Raw genomic sequence first — 15,345 nt, 5'->3', positions numbered from 1 at the left:
TATATCTTTTCGAATTCGTGCTTTTGTTTTCTTTGGATAAATACCCAGAAGTGGAATGACTGGGTCATATACTATTTCCCTCTTTAGTTTTTTGAGGAATCTCTATACTGTTTTCCATAGTGGCTGTATCAGTTTGCAGTCCCACCAACAGTGCACAAGGGTTCCCTTTTCTCCACATCCTCGCCAACACATATTGTTTGTTAACTTTGATAATAGCCATTCTGACTGGTATATCATTGTATACTATCATTGATTTCCATTCCCTTGATGATTAGTGATGTTCAGCATCATTTTGTTTTGAGCCATTTTGCTGCTTTTTGCAAAATGTCTGATTATTCTCTGTGTAGGTGCTCTGGCTAGAGTTCAATATTGCATTAATAGTGAGCAATTCACATACAAATAGTTAGCTTAACCTTACATATTTCCCCAAGGCCTGGAAAGGTTGACACAAATAAAAACAGAATTGGAAGAACTGGTGAAATATTTATCTGAGACTTTAAAGAAATTCTTTTCTCTCTGGGACTTTCTGGTGGTGGCTGTAATGCAGCTCAAATCCTTTTTAGCTCTTTGAATGCATTTATCCTCCCTCTTTGATTCAGACTTTCTGACATCACTGGACATTTGAATTACACACCACATGGACACACAGGATAGACTATGCCAGTCCATCGGGTTGCATCAATTACTTCTCAGATCTCTTTTCTGATTCTATTTTTCTGTGACTGCTGAGTAGCCCATTGTCTTTTCCATTAGAATCTCACATGCAGAAATGAAAAAGAACATACTGTTTTAAATTAATTAAGATGAGAATTAAGGGGAAATTTTTAATTTTTTTCCCCTTTCTTCCAACTCCCCCCACCACTCAGGTTTAAGCCATTGTTTCTTAGTCTAGTTGTGTAGGACACAGCTCCCTGGCTCATGCTGGTATTATGAGCCTTGCGCTCCCCCCGCCCCAGGCAGTTGGTCACCAGTCGTCAGGTTGGCTGCTCACAGCAGCTCATGGCAGCTCACGCCAACCTCTGGCTGTTCACGGCAGCCCAGCTCCAGGGAGAGCTGTTATTCACAGTCTTAGCTGTAGAGGGCGCAGCTCACTGGCCCATGTGGGAATGGAACCTGCGACCTCAGCATTAGGAGCATGGTGCTCCAACCACCTGAGCCACCAGGCCAGCCCGAAATTTTTCATTTTTAACAGGAAAGACAACATGAAATATCACAAAAACATCAAATTGGTAATACATCTAACCTAAGAGAACTTTGTGTTAATAACAGTGACTTACTTATTAAACGAATATTTATCAAAAATCTATGTGCCAAGTACCATGTTTGTTATGATAATGATGACAGTAATAGCAGCTAGTATTTGTCCTCAACTTATGAATGAGGTAGGCATGGGCCCTGCCATTGTGGAAACTTATGAGCCATAAGGAAAAGCAAACAGTGAACAAATAATTCCAAATGTTATCAATGCTGTGTGAAACTGCAGGGTACAATGGAAGTCAGTGAAAGCCTTTCTGAAGAAGTGACATTTAAGAATTAGCTGCACAAAGGAAAAGTAAGCTTGAGGAGAAAGCATTCCAGGCAGAATGAAGACTGTGGGGAAGAGTGCTGATCGAGCAGAAAGTACACATTGGAAGAACTGAGAGGACTGGCTAAAGATTAGAGGCCACAGGGAGAGTGGGGGCAGAGGGCTGGAGAGAAGAAGATAGGAGCAAGATCACGCTGAACCTTAGAGGCCACAGGCAGAGTTTCAACTTTATCCCAAGGGTAGTGGGGAGCCATTGACAAGTATTAAGTGAGTGACATCAGATTTGGGCTCTACAGATTACTCTGACAGGCTTGGAGGGTAAAAGAGGGAATGTGCAGAGAGCAGAAATGATAGTGAATTGGACTCGAGTGGTGGCAGTTTTGTAAAATGTCTCTGAGTTAGAGTGGGGGTCCCTGTCGGGCTAACAAAATGCTTTCTCCTGTGGAGTCTGGTTATTTATGTTAATGCTTGAAGAACTTTCCATTCTCAAAACTTCAAAACTGTTTCCTTCACAGGCATTAGAGCCATGCAAGGCAGATACGGAGACCCATGAGCAAAAGACATGGAAAGGCAAAAACACTAAGAGCCAGTCCTCCTCTAGAATTCTGAGCCTGGATCTGCTGGTTCCTGACTCCTTCCAGTGTCTGGGGAAGGAATGATGTCCTGGTGCACTCAGCAGGGAAAAGAGGCCCAGAGTTTGCCTAGAGATAGATCATAGGCTATAAAAGTATTGCCACAGTGTAATGTGAGAAAATGGCCTTCTGAAAGGCATTATTTTTATATATGAGACAAAAGTGTTTTAATTACTAACCTAAAACCCTTTTACCTTAAAAGGAGGGTTCATTTTGAAAGCTTGAGTTGTAAGTTATATCTGTAGCTGTATTTATGCTAAGTGGGATGACAAAGCTCTCATCTACCTCTAAGTTCAAAGTTATCAGTCAATTATTCATCAAGCACTTTATTGAGCAACTACATGATGAAAGTCATTGTAATACAATGGTTAAATAGTTTACATAGAGCTTTGATTTCACCAAAGAAGGAGGAAGTTTAGACATTAAACAATTACATAGTTAAATTTTAAAAATGCAACTGTGCTAAGTTATATAAAAGAAAAGTGTGTTTACTATGAGAGTGTCATGAAAAGAGGATCTGGCATAGACAGTAAGTTAGGGAAGGGATGACTGAACTGAGAGTAGAAAGATGAGTAGAAGTTAAACAGGTGAAGAAAGGATGGAAGAATAGCAGTAAAATTAATTAATTAATCTGATAAACAGGCATAGAGTACCTGTCACATGCCAAGTGTCATAGTAGGTAACTGTGATGAACAAATGAATGAAACTCCGTCAGCATGTCAGGGTAAAAGACATGGGCTGAATCTTGCTATTCTCTACCTGAAAGAATTTGATTGTTACTTTACCCAAATCTCAGCGTCGTAATCTGTAAAATAACATCTATCTTGCAGGATTATTGTGAGAATTAACAATGTTTAACACCTTTAGCTCACTGGCTGGCTCATAAAAAGCAAATTTTGTAATGACCAGACCAAAAGTTAGTATGACATAGTGTCAGAAGCAGCGTTCACAGTGGTGAAAAGTTCACTATTTTCAATCAAACTGTCTGGTTTCGAATTCCACATCCAAAGTCCACATCCAAAGTTGTTCTGTGACCTTGGACAAATGACAAAATATTTAATCCTTAGTTTCTTCACCTAGACAAGGAAGATAGTAGAAATATTTCATAAGTTTCTTGGAAGGATCTAAGGAGATAATACACGAGAAGTGTGAAAGATTGTTAAATAAATAGCTAGTCTACATGTTATGTGTGTACAAGCTTCTGTATCAGGACAGATACATTATTTTTGTTTCTCTTTCTCTGGATAGGATGTAAATTATTTTTGTTTCTGTTGATCTGGATAGGATGGTGGAATGAGACAACTCCAAAGATTTCATATAGAAAGTCTTGATCTAGGCCTTAATAAATGAATAGGTATTAGGCAGAATAAGTATTAAGAATGCTGATTAATTTGCCTTGCTCAAGCCATAGGGCTGTAAATAGGCTACTGTGAGAATTGTGAGGGGGTCTAAGGCTTAAGAAGAATATTTTAAAAGTCTAGCAAGTTCCTTCTGATAAACATCTTCTCTCCAGTTTCTGCCATGAGCTAAAAGTCACTATGATGTGTTCAATAACAGTGGTGGCTTTGAAATCAGACAGACTTGGGATCTGATCCAGTCCCCACTACTTCCAGCTGTGTGATTTTATGCCAGTTACTTCACTTCTCTGAGCTTCAGTTTACTCATGTTTAAAAAAGGAATGATAGTGCCCTCTTCATGAAGCTGTTATGAGAATTAAACAGGCTAACACATGTGAACCACTGAGCACCACGTTTGGCACATAAGGAGTATTTCATAAATGGCAGCTGTTGCTGTTATTGTTGAGGCCTCATTAAGGGTATGCTGCCATAATTTTAGAATGTGTTCAGTGTCTGGAACAATTACATGAAGCACGAGGTATGTCATATCACGTCCTCAACAGTGGAGTATCCAAAGAAATATCATGAACAACCAGGTGGTGAGTTTCTACGTGGCAATAATTGCAGGTATTTACCTTTGTGGCCCCAGTAACTCTGAAAGCTAATCAAAGAGGGTCCTCAGTGAAGTTTGAGTAAATTAATGAGTGATTTATTTTCTGGTTGTAAAATAAAGTTTTTTCTACTTAAAAGCATGAGGCATGTTTCTGTAGACAAGGTATAAATAAATAAATACACCTGTAATTTCACCACAAGTGAGATAAGCATTGCTGATATCTTCATATATTTTCTTCCAAGGTATGTGAGTGTCTACTTATATATGATGTATGTGGTAGATCATAGCATTATAATAACAATACATATTTAATTTTGGTCATACCATATAAAAGCTTTTTCTTCATTTGTCATATGAGCATTGCCTTGTTTGATTAAATATGTTTTACATATTTAAATATGTTAAATATGTTTCAAAAACATTTATACATTGCATACCATTCTACAAAGATGTGCCATATAATTTAACTACCATGTTTCCTCAAAAATAAGACCTAGACCGACAATCAGCTCTAATGTGTCTTTTGGAGCAAAAGTTAATATAAGACCCAGTATTATATTATATTACATTATATTATATTATATTATATTATATTATATTATATTACATTACATTACATTATATTATATAAGACCGGGTCTTATATTATAGTTAAATAAGACCGGATCTTATGTTAATTTTTGCTCCAAAAGACTCATTAGAGCTGATTGTCCAACTAGGCCTTATTTTCGGGGAAACACGGTACTGCCATATTGTTAGACCTTTAGTGTGTGTCAAAACTAATTCATCTTCATCTATAAGTTACTATCATATTCAGTGAATTCTTAACCTTTCTGGGTTGCAAACAACTTTAAAACTTAATTATTAAAAAAAATACTGTGTTATCTCCCTCATAGAAAAAAATTACTAACACCTATTTATGTAAAATGTTGCCTATAATTTCAGGAGCTTTATAAACTCCATGAAACCCATCCATGGATTCTTGTCCCCAGGGCTTCAGGTCAAACGAATAATATCAAATATGTTAACATGAAGCCAAAAAATAAAAATAAAAAACGCAAAAACTTGACTGTAACAATTGTGGAGAAGCATAATCTACAAAGTACAGCTGACTATAGGATATTCGACTATTTTCATAATATGGCCTCATTCCAGTTCATTCTTAGATTTTAAATACTCTAAGTCTAGATTCCACATTAGCACTTCTCTACAACTTTCATGAATAATTCTGTTTCATGTGCCCTATCCTGACTGTGCTTAGCGACAGAAAGTCTCTGCGGGACCCCAGTGCACCGCCTCCCCTCACTTCAAGGTCTCGAGGTCTTGCACCTGGAAAACTGTGACATTCCTGGTTCTACTCCAGCTACCCTTCCCTTCTGTTGCTCCTATTGTCTTGCATACTATTCCATTTGAGCAAATACACAGCATGACTCAACATTGGTTAATACACTTACTTAAAGGAAAGAGATCATTTCATAATAACACCAAAAATAAATTCAACAGACTTAAAATGTAGCACTGTAAGTCCTCACTTCATGACATCTTGGAACACAGTTCTTGGAACTGTGGCAAAATGACATATAACAAAACCAATTTTACCATAGGCTAATTGATAGAAACCAGAGTTAAGTTCCTATGACATCTCATCAATGTTACGATGAAATGACGTTGAATGAAACGCCATTATTCGAGGACCTGCTGTATAGCATAAAGACAAATAAACATAACAGAGATGTGTTCGCTGCTTTGGATCAGGTATATTTCAATCTCAGGATGCAAGATTTAAGTTAGCCTTTGTGATTTTCTAACCAAGGAGGTGCACAGTCTTTAATGTGTTACCTTAACTGTAGGCTTTGTCTGAAATGCAATTTGTAATAATGAGGCTGATTCTACATACCCATTTATGGCGTTTCTAAAGAATTCTGATAAATTCTCAATATAAAGAAGAAATTGTTTTGTATTTTCTGTTTGCCGTTTCCCTCTGTTTGCTTCTGAAGATAGTCAATTACTGATGTGAAAGCTGGCTTATGAAAGCATGTACCTATGTCTACACATTTCTATGCGCATATTTATGCCTACATGTAGCATAAAGTTCTACATTATTAGATTCCAAAGAACAATGGAAAAGGAAATTTTTGAAAACAATCCTAAGACTAATTTATATTAAAGACGTTTCTGTTTCTCCCCCATAGCTCCATCATCCCTCCCAAGGCTTCCGCTTCGGAACTGTCCGGGAAAGCAGTGCTGAAGACTACGTGAGGCAAAGCTTCCCAGAGATGCATGAGTATATGAGAAGATACAATGTACCAGCCACCCCCACTGGAGTGGAGTATCTGAAGTGAGTGTCAACCGCTTGGGTCCAAAACGTTCTCACTGAAATAAGTCATTTATGTACTGATGTAGTGTTTGTTAGTTTTTGAAAATGACAGCGAAATATACCCACTGTGTGTTCAGCAATACCGCTCACACTGTATGAGATCCAGGAGGCAGCATGGAATAGTGTGCATTTAATGATGTGACCTAGATTACGACTTACTTGCGTGCTCCCAAGTTAATAGTATCTTTTCTCAACGTGCCAGTGGTCATTAGTGCAGCAGATGGTGAGGGAAGTAAATGTTGGTTTGACATCACTTGAGGAAACAATGGTGCAGAAATGATCAAACACTGAGCGAATGTAGCCAGAGGATAAAGTGTCCCAAAGCAACCCCTTCCTTCACAGTGAATCTCTAAGCCGATTTCTAGACTGTCTCCTCTTGCCACAAGGAAGAAGAATTTATCATCGAGATTTCCTGTAGAAAGGAAACAAGATAAAAGGCAATGATCTCATGCCTGCATCCTTCTCATCAGGATTTATGAGAAACAATCAAGAACAATCGCATTGCCATGGCACATTATCAGACCCCGTGATTCAGTAAGGCTGAATGCAGAGGAAGATGGTACAGTTATGGATCTGCTCATCTAGTTGGCCTGGGAGAAGGGAAGGAATGGCTCCTGATAAGCACTATGGCGTGACAGTATGTAGTCCTCTCCCTCCTGCCTAATGGTCTCAGGACAATGACATACATTCAAACCTCCAATCCCTAGAACTGTGCAGCATCAGGAAACTGGTGTCTCTATAATCTTCCCAATGGAGAGCAGTACCTGCCACCTCAAATTCTTTTTTAAGAAAGAAGGGACATAAATAATTTCACGGGACATAAGGGCTCTGCATTTCTCAAGAGGTCTAGTAATAGCTCCCTAAAACAATTTTATGGAATTTTGACTACAGTCTAGAGAGGAAGCCTTGCTCTCAGATTTGCAAACTTATATATGGTGCTAAAGTACTATGAAATGGCACTTTAATTTTGCAAGAACATTAAAACAGTAGAGTGCCTCTCTGACAGAGGTTAGTGCTCCTTTGCCTCCCACCTCTTCTTCAGGCAAATTTGTGGCTGAGAGAGAGAACAAGATATCAGGGGTGACAGCAATGGCTCCCAGCTAGATAGTAATGGCTGACGAACTAGGCCCTTCTGGCAGTGTGAAAGGATGAAATGAGCCACTGCTACAGTCCCCAGTTCCACTTCACTCTGGATATTCATTTATTCTGGAGGCTTCACCTGAGAAGACCCCAATATTCAGAGTTGGCCCCACTCTAGCCTGGAGAGAAGAAATAGAAAAGCAGGCATAGATGAAGAAGCTGAGGTCCAAAAGAAGCAACTTGTTCCTGATAACATAGCTAGCAAGTGGCAGAGTCGGGACTAGAATCAGGTCCCTAGAATGTAACCACTCCTTCTGGCTAAGAAAGGAACCATAAGAGAAAAATGGGTCCTTGATGTTCAAAGAGAAGTCCATGTGCCAACAGCATTCATATTCCAGTTAGCACCTGAGAGCTTGTGAGAAATATAAGAGTATGGGGCATACTCTCAGGCCCCATCCCAGAGTCTGCATTTTCACAAGCTCCCCAGGTGATACACTGATCAAGGTAAAATTGGAATCTAGGCAGAGCTTACCATTAATGGTCTCTCACTTCTTATCTCTGGGCCTTTCTCCCCACTTTTGACCTGTCACTGCCTAAGCTCTTAGCCATCACTCCAAGCAACCACAGTCCTCATGTTACCCCCTGACATCCCAGTGCCCTGACCTGCAGGGCACAACACTTGGAGTCTGCACAAGACAGGTTCCTGTCTTAAACCTGTCTCTTCCCGATCCTATCAAAATTTCCCTGGGCTTAGTCCTCCTTACTTAGGGCCCTGCTTTCTCAGGTGACAGTTTTCCAATAAATTAATCCCTGGTAAAGTATTCATTTCTTTTAGTATGTTTATGTGACTGCATTTTGTGTTTTATGAAATGAATGCTCAAAAAAGACAGAGCATGAATCTATAATGAGAGAAACAACTGGAGGGTCTGCCAACGATAAGGATGATTCAGCCAGTCCAGAAGTTCCTTGTACCTGGATCACACCCAGCCACTTCCTCGCCAGTGAGTCAAGGCCCCACGAGAGTCTGTGAGCTGATTGCTTCTTGCCTTCCTACGCAATACAGACTTGTCATAGCCAGCTGCACTTTGCAGTCCAAAATCAGGAGTCATTACTTTAAGGATACCACTGAGGATGGACCTCAGGAATGACTTGTTAGAAAAATGGAACCCCAATTTTTTTCTATTGTTATTGCAACCACACATATTTGTGGAGTAATGGTAAATGGTAACTTGTTGCTATGTAGCCCCCAAGGTACATTCTGCTACTGTGGCAGTAAAACTTTGATTAAAGGAACATCTTTCAGTTCCATTTTTATTGCCGAGGTTCCATTAAGGTTCCCCATCCTTAGCTCCTGGGGACAATTATATCCCCAACACTTTCTGACGCTTCCCACAACTGTGGAGCTAAGACGTGTTCTTCATTTCAGTTAAAGTTAAACATAGGCTTCATTATACCTTCAGTCCAATACCCATGGACAAGGGGATGTATTTTGAGTTGGCCATTTTACTTCCTAGGAGAGTAGAAGGAAGAAGCAATGGTCGTTGGCACCAAGAAGGGAAGTTGACCTGCTTACTGTGTGTCCACGCATGCCCAGAAAACACCATCCATATAAAAATATACTTCCTGCCCAGTGATGAATCTTAGAGGTGTCTAGGAACATCTTCACTTGTAGATTTTGATGGGCCCTGGCCATGTTTTCCGCTGAGTTTAGATGCCATTCCTCTGTATTGAATTCCAACAGCCTCATCTTTGGCTCTCAATGAGGAACGACTGAGCCCAAATGGGATAGAAAAGAACTGTTCTCTTTTCCAAGCCGTTTAGACAACACTGAGGGTCAGAAAGCTTTTCATAAATGGATGTATGTCCTGCACCTTTCCAAAAAGGATTTGAGGTGACTGAAAACAAGACTCGTTGTATACACCTTAAACAGTTCCCTTTGAAACTCCTCCTTCCTTGCTCAGCCAGGGCCGAGGCATAGCCTTCCTTTGGGCCATCTCTGTGCCTAAGTCCAAAAAATGGCAAGAACACATGAATGACGTACAAGGCATCTGTGGGCATCTGGAGCCTAGTCCACAGCCAATTCATTGATAGAGTCCAGGAACACCTCCCGAAATGATTCTTGCCTGAACTCCCCCTGGGATGGGAGTGAAACATGAATGTCTGGAGATAATAAATCCAATCAGTAAGATCTATTACATATGCTTCCTCTTCCTTTGATTGAATGCTAACCTACGGACTTTAAATAGCCCTTAACTCCCTTTTCCCCAGGAGTGCTAGATTTCTTACTTGCATTTTTTTTATATCTACTTCTAAATAAGAAATACTGCCTGATCTCCGAAGAATACGATAGTGATCATAACAGAAAGAAATAAGAATTTCCACACACTGACTAATGAGCCCACCTGGCTCCAACACTTACTGGTTGTGTAACCTGGATCAAGATACTTCAACGCTTTGAGTCTCAATTTTCTCATCTGTTAAAATGGGCTAATACCTCCCATCTCAGAGTCATTACGAGTGATAAAATGCATTGCGAACAATAAATACAATGCCTCACACAAAAAAGTCACTCAGTTAATGTAAGAGAAATGACCCTTCCCATTCAATCCAGAGCCACTCTGGCTTTGTTGTTGGATTTAGCAGTAATGAAGGAACTAGTAGATTAGTAGATGAACCCATGGGAGAGCGGTCATGCTGTCTTATAAGAGTGGCTGTTTCCCCGGGTCTGCTCTCTATACGTCAGTGAGATGTCAGCAAGGCCGAGTCAGCACCTAGCTAGCTTGTACTGCCCTTGGTGTCCAGGTTTCTGTCCCCTAAACAAAAGCCAGCTGTCAGGCTTAGTGCTTCCTGTCCATTAATGAATCATTCTTCTCTTCTCTTCTCTTGGTCTTAAATATAGGAATGATCCAGAGAAACTAGACGCCTTCATCATGGACAAAGCCCTTCTGGATTATGAAGTGTCAATAGATGCTGACTGCAAACTTCTTACTGTGGGGAAGCCATTTGCCATAGAAGGTATTAATCAGTCATTCTTAATTCACTTGTACTCAGGATATGCTCATTTTGCCAACCTTGCAAGTCACACATACCAAAGTCAAGGCAAAATGCTATTCATCTTCCCTTGTTTTCATTCTCAACACATAAGCACATAGTTATTAAGTTGCTGAAGTTAGGAATTTATTTTTCACCTACTCCACAGACATGTTTTTAAAACCAGCTGTTCAGAAAAATAACAAGAACAACAAAAACATTGTTGTTCCCCAAACGATCGTGGGAGTGGTGGCATCATGTATTAAATGGGGAGTCCAATTTGAAATTAATTTGTATGTTCTAATGGCCAAATCCTATAATGAATCTGATGCAAAAATGCAAAAACTAGAATGATTGCATTTTACAACTGGAAGCAGACCCCAATATTGATCTAATCCAATCTACTCACTTTATACACAAAAAAGCCCAGAAACATTACATCACTTTTTCATAATCACACAAGTAGATGATAATACCGAAATTAGAATCCAAATCTCATGGTTCTTAAATAAATGTTTTTACACTAGTTGGAAAATAAGCAGGAAAAAATTCTCATTCTATAGTTTAATAACCTTTAAGAGTCCTAAACAAAACCTTGTTTGGGACCTCAGGTTTGCCTTTCTCCCCACCGGCAGCAAATTTTTGCTTCTAACTTAATCAACCAATCAATCAAACATCAGGATCAAAGGATTGCTTTGTCAGTAGCTCCTTTGATATTGGACAATAGTAGGTATATGGAGCTGATAGTTTGAACCAACAAATTTCATGTCTCCCCAATTCCCAGCTTCCCTTCTCTGACAGCATGCAAGTATGCTGGCTCTCAAGACAGCCATGTTCTTGTCAGAAAACACTGACTCGAAACATCCCATGGGGGTGCCCAAGTTCTAGTTCCCAGAAAACTGTACCTTCCTGTATGTTAACTAGTGTATCAAGACTATTCTGATCCAATTTCCCAACCATGGCTGCTCTCTGTCTCCCTTAAACACATCAGCAAATTTTATACTTAAGTCTTCGCTTGTGTGACGAACGAGAATGTAACAGCTGTTTCTTTTGCCTTCTCCTAAGAGAAATCAATCACTCCAAGCTAAGTGACCTCTACCTGAACCAGGGATAGAACTCAGGAGGAGAGAAATTTAGTAGTAGTGGTCGGCTATTAAGACTACAGTCTGAGATAGCAAAGGCACAAAGACAAAAGGAAAAAGCTTGAAAGCCAAATGAACATTCATTAGGTAACCCCATTTTGATGTAACAATGGAAAAAATTTTTTTGTGGCATCTGGAGATATGACAGGGATGTTACATTTTTTATGTCCTATATTCACTGAATAATTGAGGTCCCTTCTGCCATTAGCAGCTACGAACGATGCATCACTGTAGCAGGCATAATAATACGGGACTCCATTTTTCCACCTTTGTCTTCAGGAGCCAACCCTATCTTATCAAAAGGGAGTGGTGAGATGGCTCGTTTGCCTCTGCTAGACCCCAGTGCCAGATGCCACACCATTTACTTCCCACTGGTTTCCTGTTTATATTTCCATCTGTGCTCCTAAGTCTTAGTATCTTGCAGTTCCCATCATCTCTAGACACCACATTGTTTTAAAACAGGGATAATTACAGAATGGCCCATGGAAGAACTCTCCTTGCAAGAGAGCAAAAAGACTACAGCTTTGAACAGAGAGAACATTCTTATCATTATTGTTTTATTTCTAAAAAATACCATTGCTGGTATATTCTGGGTGAGGTGCAAATCTGAAAATTGAATTCAATACTGACCATGCCAAGAAGTCTACAACCTAAAAACAGAACTTGGTAAAATACAAAAGGAGGTTACTTATAAGCCAGAAACAACAATGTCATAGAGATACTAGTAAAAGTCTTGATTGCTGCTTTAAAAAAAAAAAAAAATCTTAATCTCAGAGATTTTTAGGGAATATTTCTCTCTTAATGAAAATTTTAAAAATATTATATGCTTTCCTTTAATAAAAATTAGGTTTTCTGAACTTATGAAAATGTGGACTTTATTATTGACTAATTAGACTTTATAGGCATAGAAATGTCATCAAAGCAATTTATGAACACTTCCTCCTCCTTACAGGAATGTTTCATATGTCCAGCTATATATCCTTTCATAAGATCCAGTAGATGCTAGGCATAGAACAGTTATATAAAATGATGTATTACCTAGTATATAATTCATTAGGTTAGATTTGAAATAAGTACGTAGTTCACTTACTAACGTAGTTAATCAAAAGCACCCTGCTAGTCTGCCTATACTTTCCAAAGTGCTTAAACAACTTCAGGAACTTAGGAGGGAAAATGGAGTCCATTGATTCCTTCATGCTCAATATACATTCACTCTATACAGTATTGATAAAACACCAACTCCGTGTGACTACTGAATACCCCTCCCAACATCACCATTCTGCATTTATCTAGGCTTAAAAGACAAAAGGTAAGGCAAATGAGAGACTGTGGCTCCACGTTGAGTTTGAAACCTTTTCATGAGTACTTAGCACAGCAAATCAAAACTATTAAGAATTCAATAGCATGTGGCAAGTCTTTGGCCATATTAAATACTCTATACACCAGGGGCACAAAGACATATTGCGTGCTCTGGAAAAAAAGAAAGTGCTGAGATAAATGAATACATGTCCCAAATTTATGCATTAGAGGGAGCTGACAAGAAAGGTCAAATGAGAAGAAAAAGTAATGGACCTGCACAATAATGATTTGTGACCTTTCTGCCAAAGACCTTTGCCTTTTTTTCAGTTTGTTCTTTCACTTGCTTTTCACTAATTATTTAATACAATGCTTGGAGCACTAGCGGTGGAGCCTGAGTGTTTGGGTTAGGATAGAGTGGCTGTTACTGACTGTGCTACATTGGGCAAGTCACTTAATCTGTCCTTCAGGTTCCCTATCTGCATAGTGGGTTTATGAATAAACATCTACAATAGAGTTGTTATAAAGATGAAGTACAATAATACATGTAAATCATGTACAAGCACATAGTAAGTGCCCAATAAATTATTGTTTAGTATATTGATTTAATAGATTGAGACCAATTCACTATAAAATTATCCCAGGATAGATAGCCTTCATATAGCTCAGTTTCTCCCACACACTTCTCTCTACATTTTGATGTGCTGGAGGTAACGGAAACCCATTTTTAATGTCTCCTTTATAGTCAGGACTATTACAATATGTTCTTAACCATTGCCCCAGAGTAACTACATATGGTATTCCAAGGACAGGCTGCAAAACTGAATTAGTCTTTCTTCTTGAAGACTTTTCTAATGCTACCTGAGATCTTATTTTCAAAATATCTATTTTCCAACCACATTTTAGGAAGTTTTTTAGTCTATGAATTTCTAATTATATATTTGCTGGCCAAAATATATTTCTACCACTCTTGGCTGAGTAAAGCTGATTTATCCATGGGGAAAAGATCAGGATTCTATTCTGAAAATTGTTCTCTTGGGCTATTAAGCTGTATCCAATTTCCAGGGTGCTCGATGCCTTCATCTTTAGTGTTGAAGGATTCCCTTCTGCTTCATCCATCAACCACAGAATAGTCACCCTCGTCTTTATTGCAGAGCCATGTTTCTAATGATAATGAAAGCAACTCAGGCTGCTAAGTTGAGTCAGCAATTTAAAAATAAGAATTCTTTGACCAATGAACACAATCAAATTTGAAAAGCAACTGATAAAGAGATGGATAGAAATGAAAGCTGCAAGGATTTACTATTTTATAGTTGAGTAAAATGTATTTTTATGTTTTTTAACAAATACCTATTCTCATCGCCACATAATCTTTTTGTTTCTCCCTTTGTTCCACATGCATAGTTTACTTTAATTAGCTAATGATTATTATTAATGCTAAAAATCATTAAAATGTCAATACTCAATATATGCATTAAAATAGAAAATTAAAAAGGACAGTAATCTATTTTTAGCAGTCAATTACAAATTGAAGTTGACATGATGGAGTGGAGTGATTTAATATTTATTATTTCCTATGTAGCAATTTTTTTATAAATGTTCCTGCAACTTCAACATGGCTTTTTCCCTAAGGCAATTTTAATACTTTTGTTGTAGTGCCAAAATTCTATTCTTAGAATATGTAGAGTTTTTCATAAGTATTAATTTCAGATTTTTAAACTTTCTTATCATGTATTTTTGTCTTATCTGTCCAAAATACCACTCTCAAGAATCAATCTAAGGTGTCTTCTCTCATCCTCTTATCCGGTAGCAATCTGTCATTCCTCTGAAATCCACAGAGTTTTATCCATCCTCCTCATTGCATCCTAATCATTATATTTTTACTTTTATTGAATTTATGCCTCACCTATCTTATCCCAAGGAAAGTCCTGTAACTTCCCACCATGCTGTGTGGTTATTTATGGATATTTCATCTCCCCCGTGCCACTGTGAGCTTCTTATGGATAAAATTGGAGTTTGATTTAACTTGGTAACCTCCATGGCACCTGGCAGGTGTCTGGTACAGAATAAGCATTTAATAACATGTTTGTGGAACTAATGAATAGATGAATAAGTGAGCAACAAATGCCTATCAAGTGAAAAATGAAAACAAGTCCGCCATTATTACACTAATGTGGGCTGAAATAATTTAAGAGGATTTTTAGGAGGAACAATATAGTTAGGGAACATCCTTGCTCGTTAATTTCTTCATGTACATATGGTATGTATGTGTATACAGTTAGGGCTGTACTTACACTATATTTATACAACTTA

General features: G+C 38.5%; 1 protein-coding gene across 1 annotated transcript in view; it reads left to right on the top strand.

Annotated features, from left to right (window-relative positions):
- Positions 1-15,345, top strand: part of GRIN3A (glutamate ionotropic receptor NMDA type subunit 3A) — a 144,756-nt gene that overhangs the window by 93,283 nt on the left and 36,128 nt on the right. Inside the window, exons 4-5 of the mRNA XM_033124088.1 lie at positions 6,300-6,445; positions 10,464-10,579. Of these exons, the coding sequence (XP_032979979.1) occupies positions 6,300-6,445; positions 10,464-10,579 (262 nt within the window). The remainder of the gene's footprint in view (positions 1-6,299; positions 6,446-10,463; positions 10,580-15,345) is intronic.

This window comes from Rhinolophus ferrumequinum, chromosome 12, assembly GCF_004115265.2.
Source record: "Rhinolophus ferrumequinum isolate MPI-CBG mRhiFer1 chromosome 12, mRhiFer1_v1.p, whole genome shotgun sequence".
NCBI lineage: Eukaryota > Metazoa > Chordata > Mammalia > Chiroptera > Rhinolophidae > Rhinolophus > Rhinolophus ferrumequinum.
This window is presented reverse-complemented; position numbering and strand designations above follow the sequence as displayed.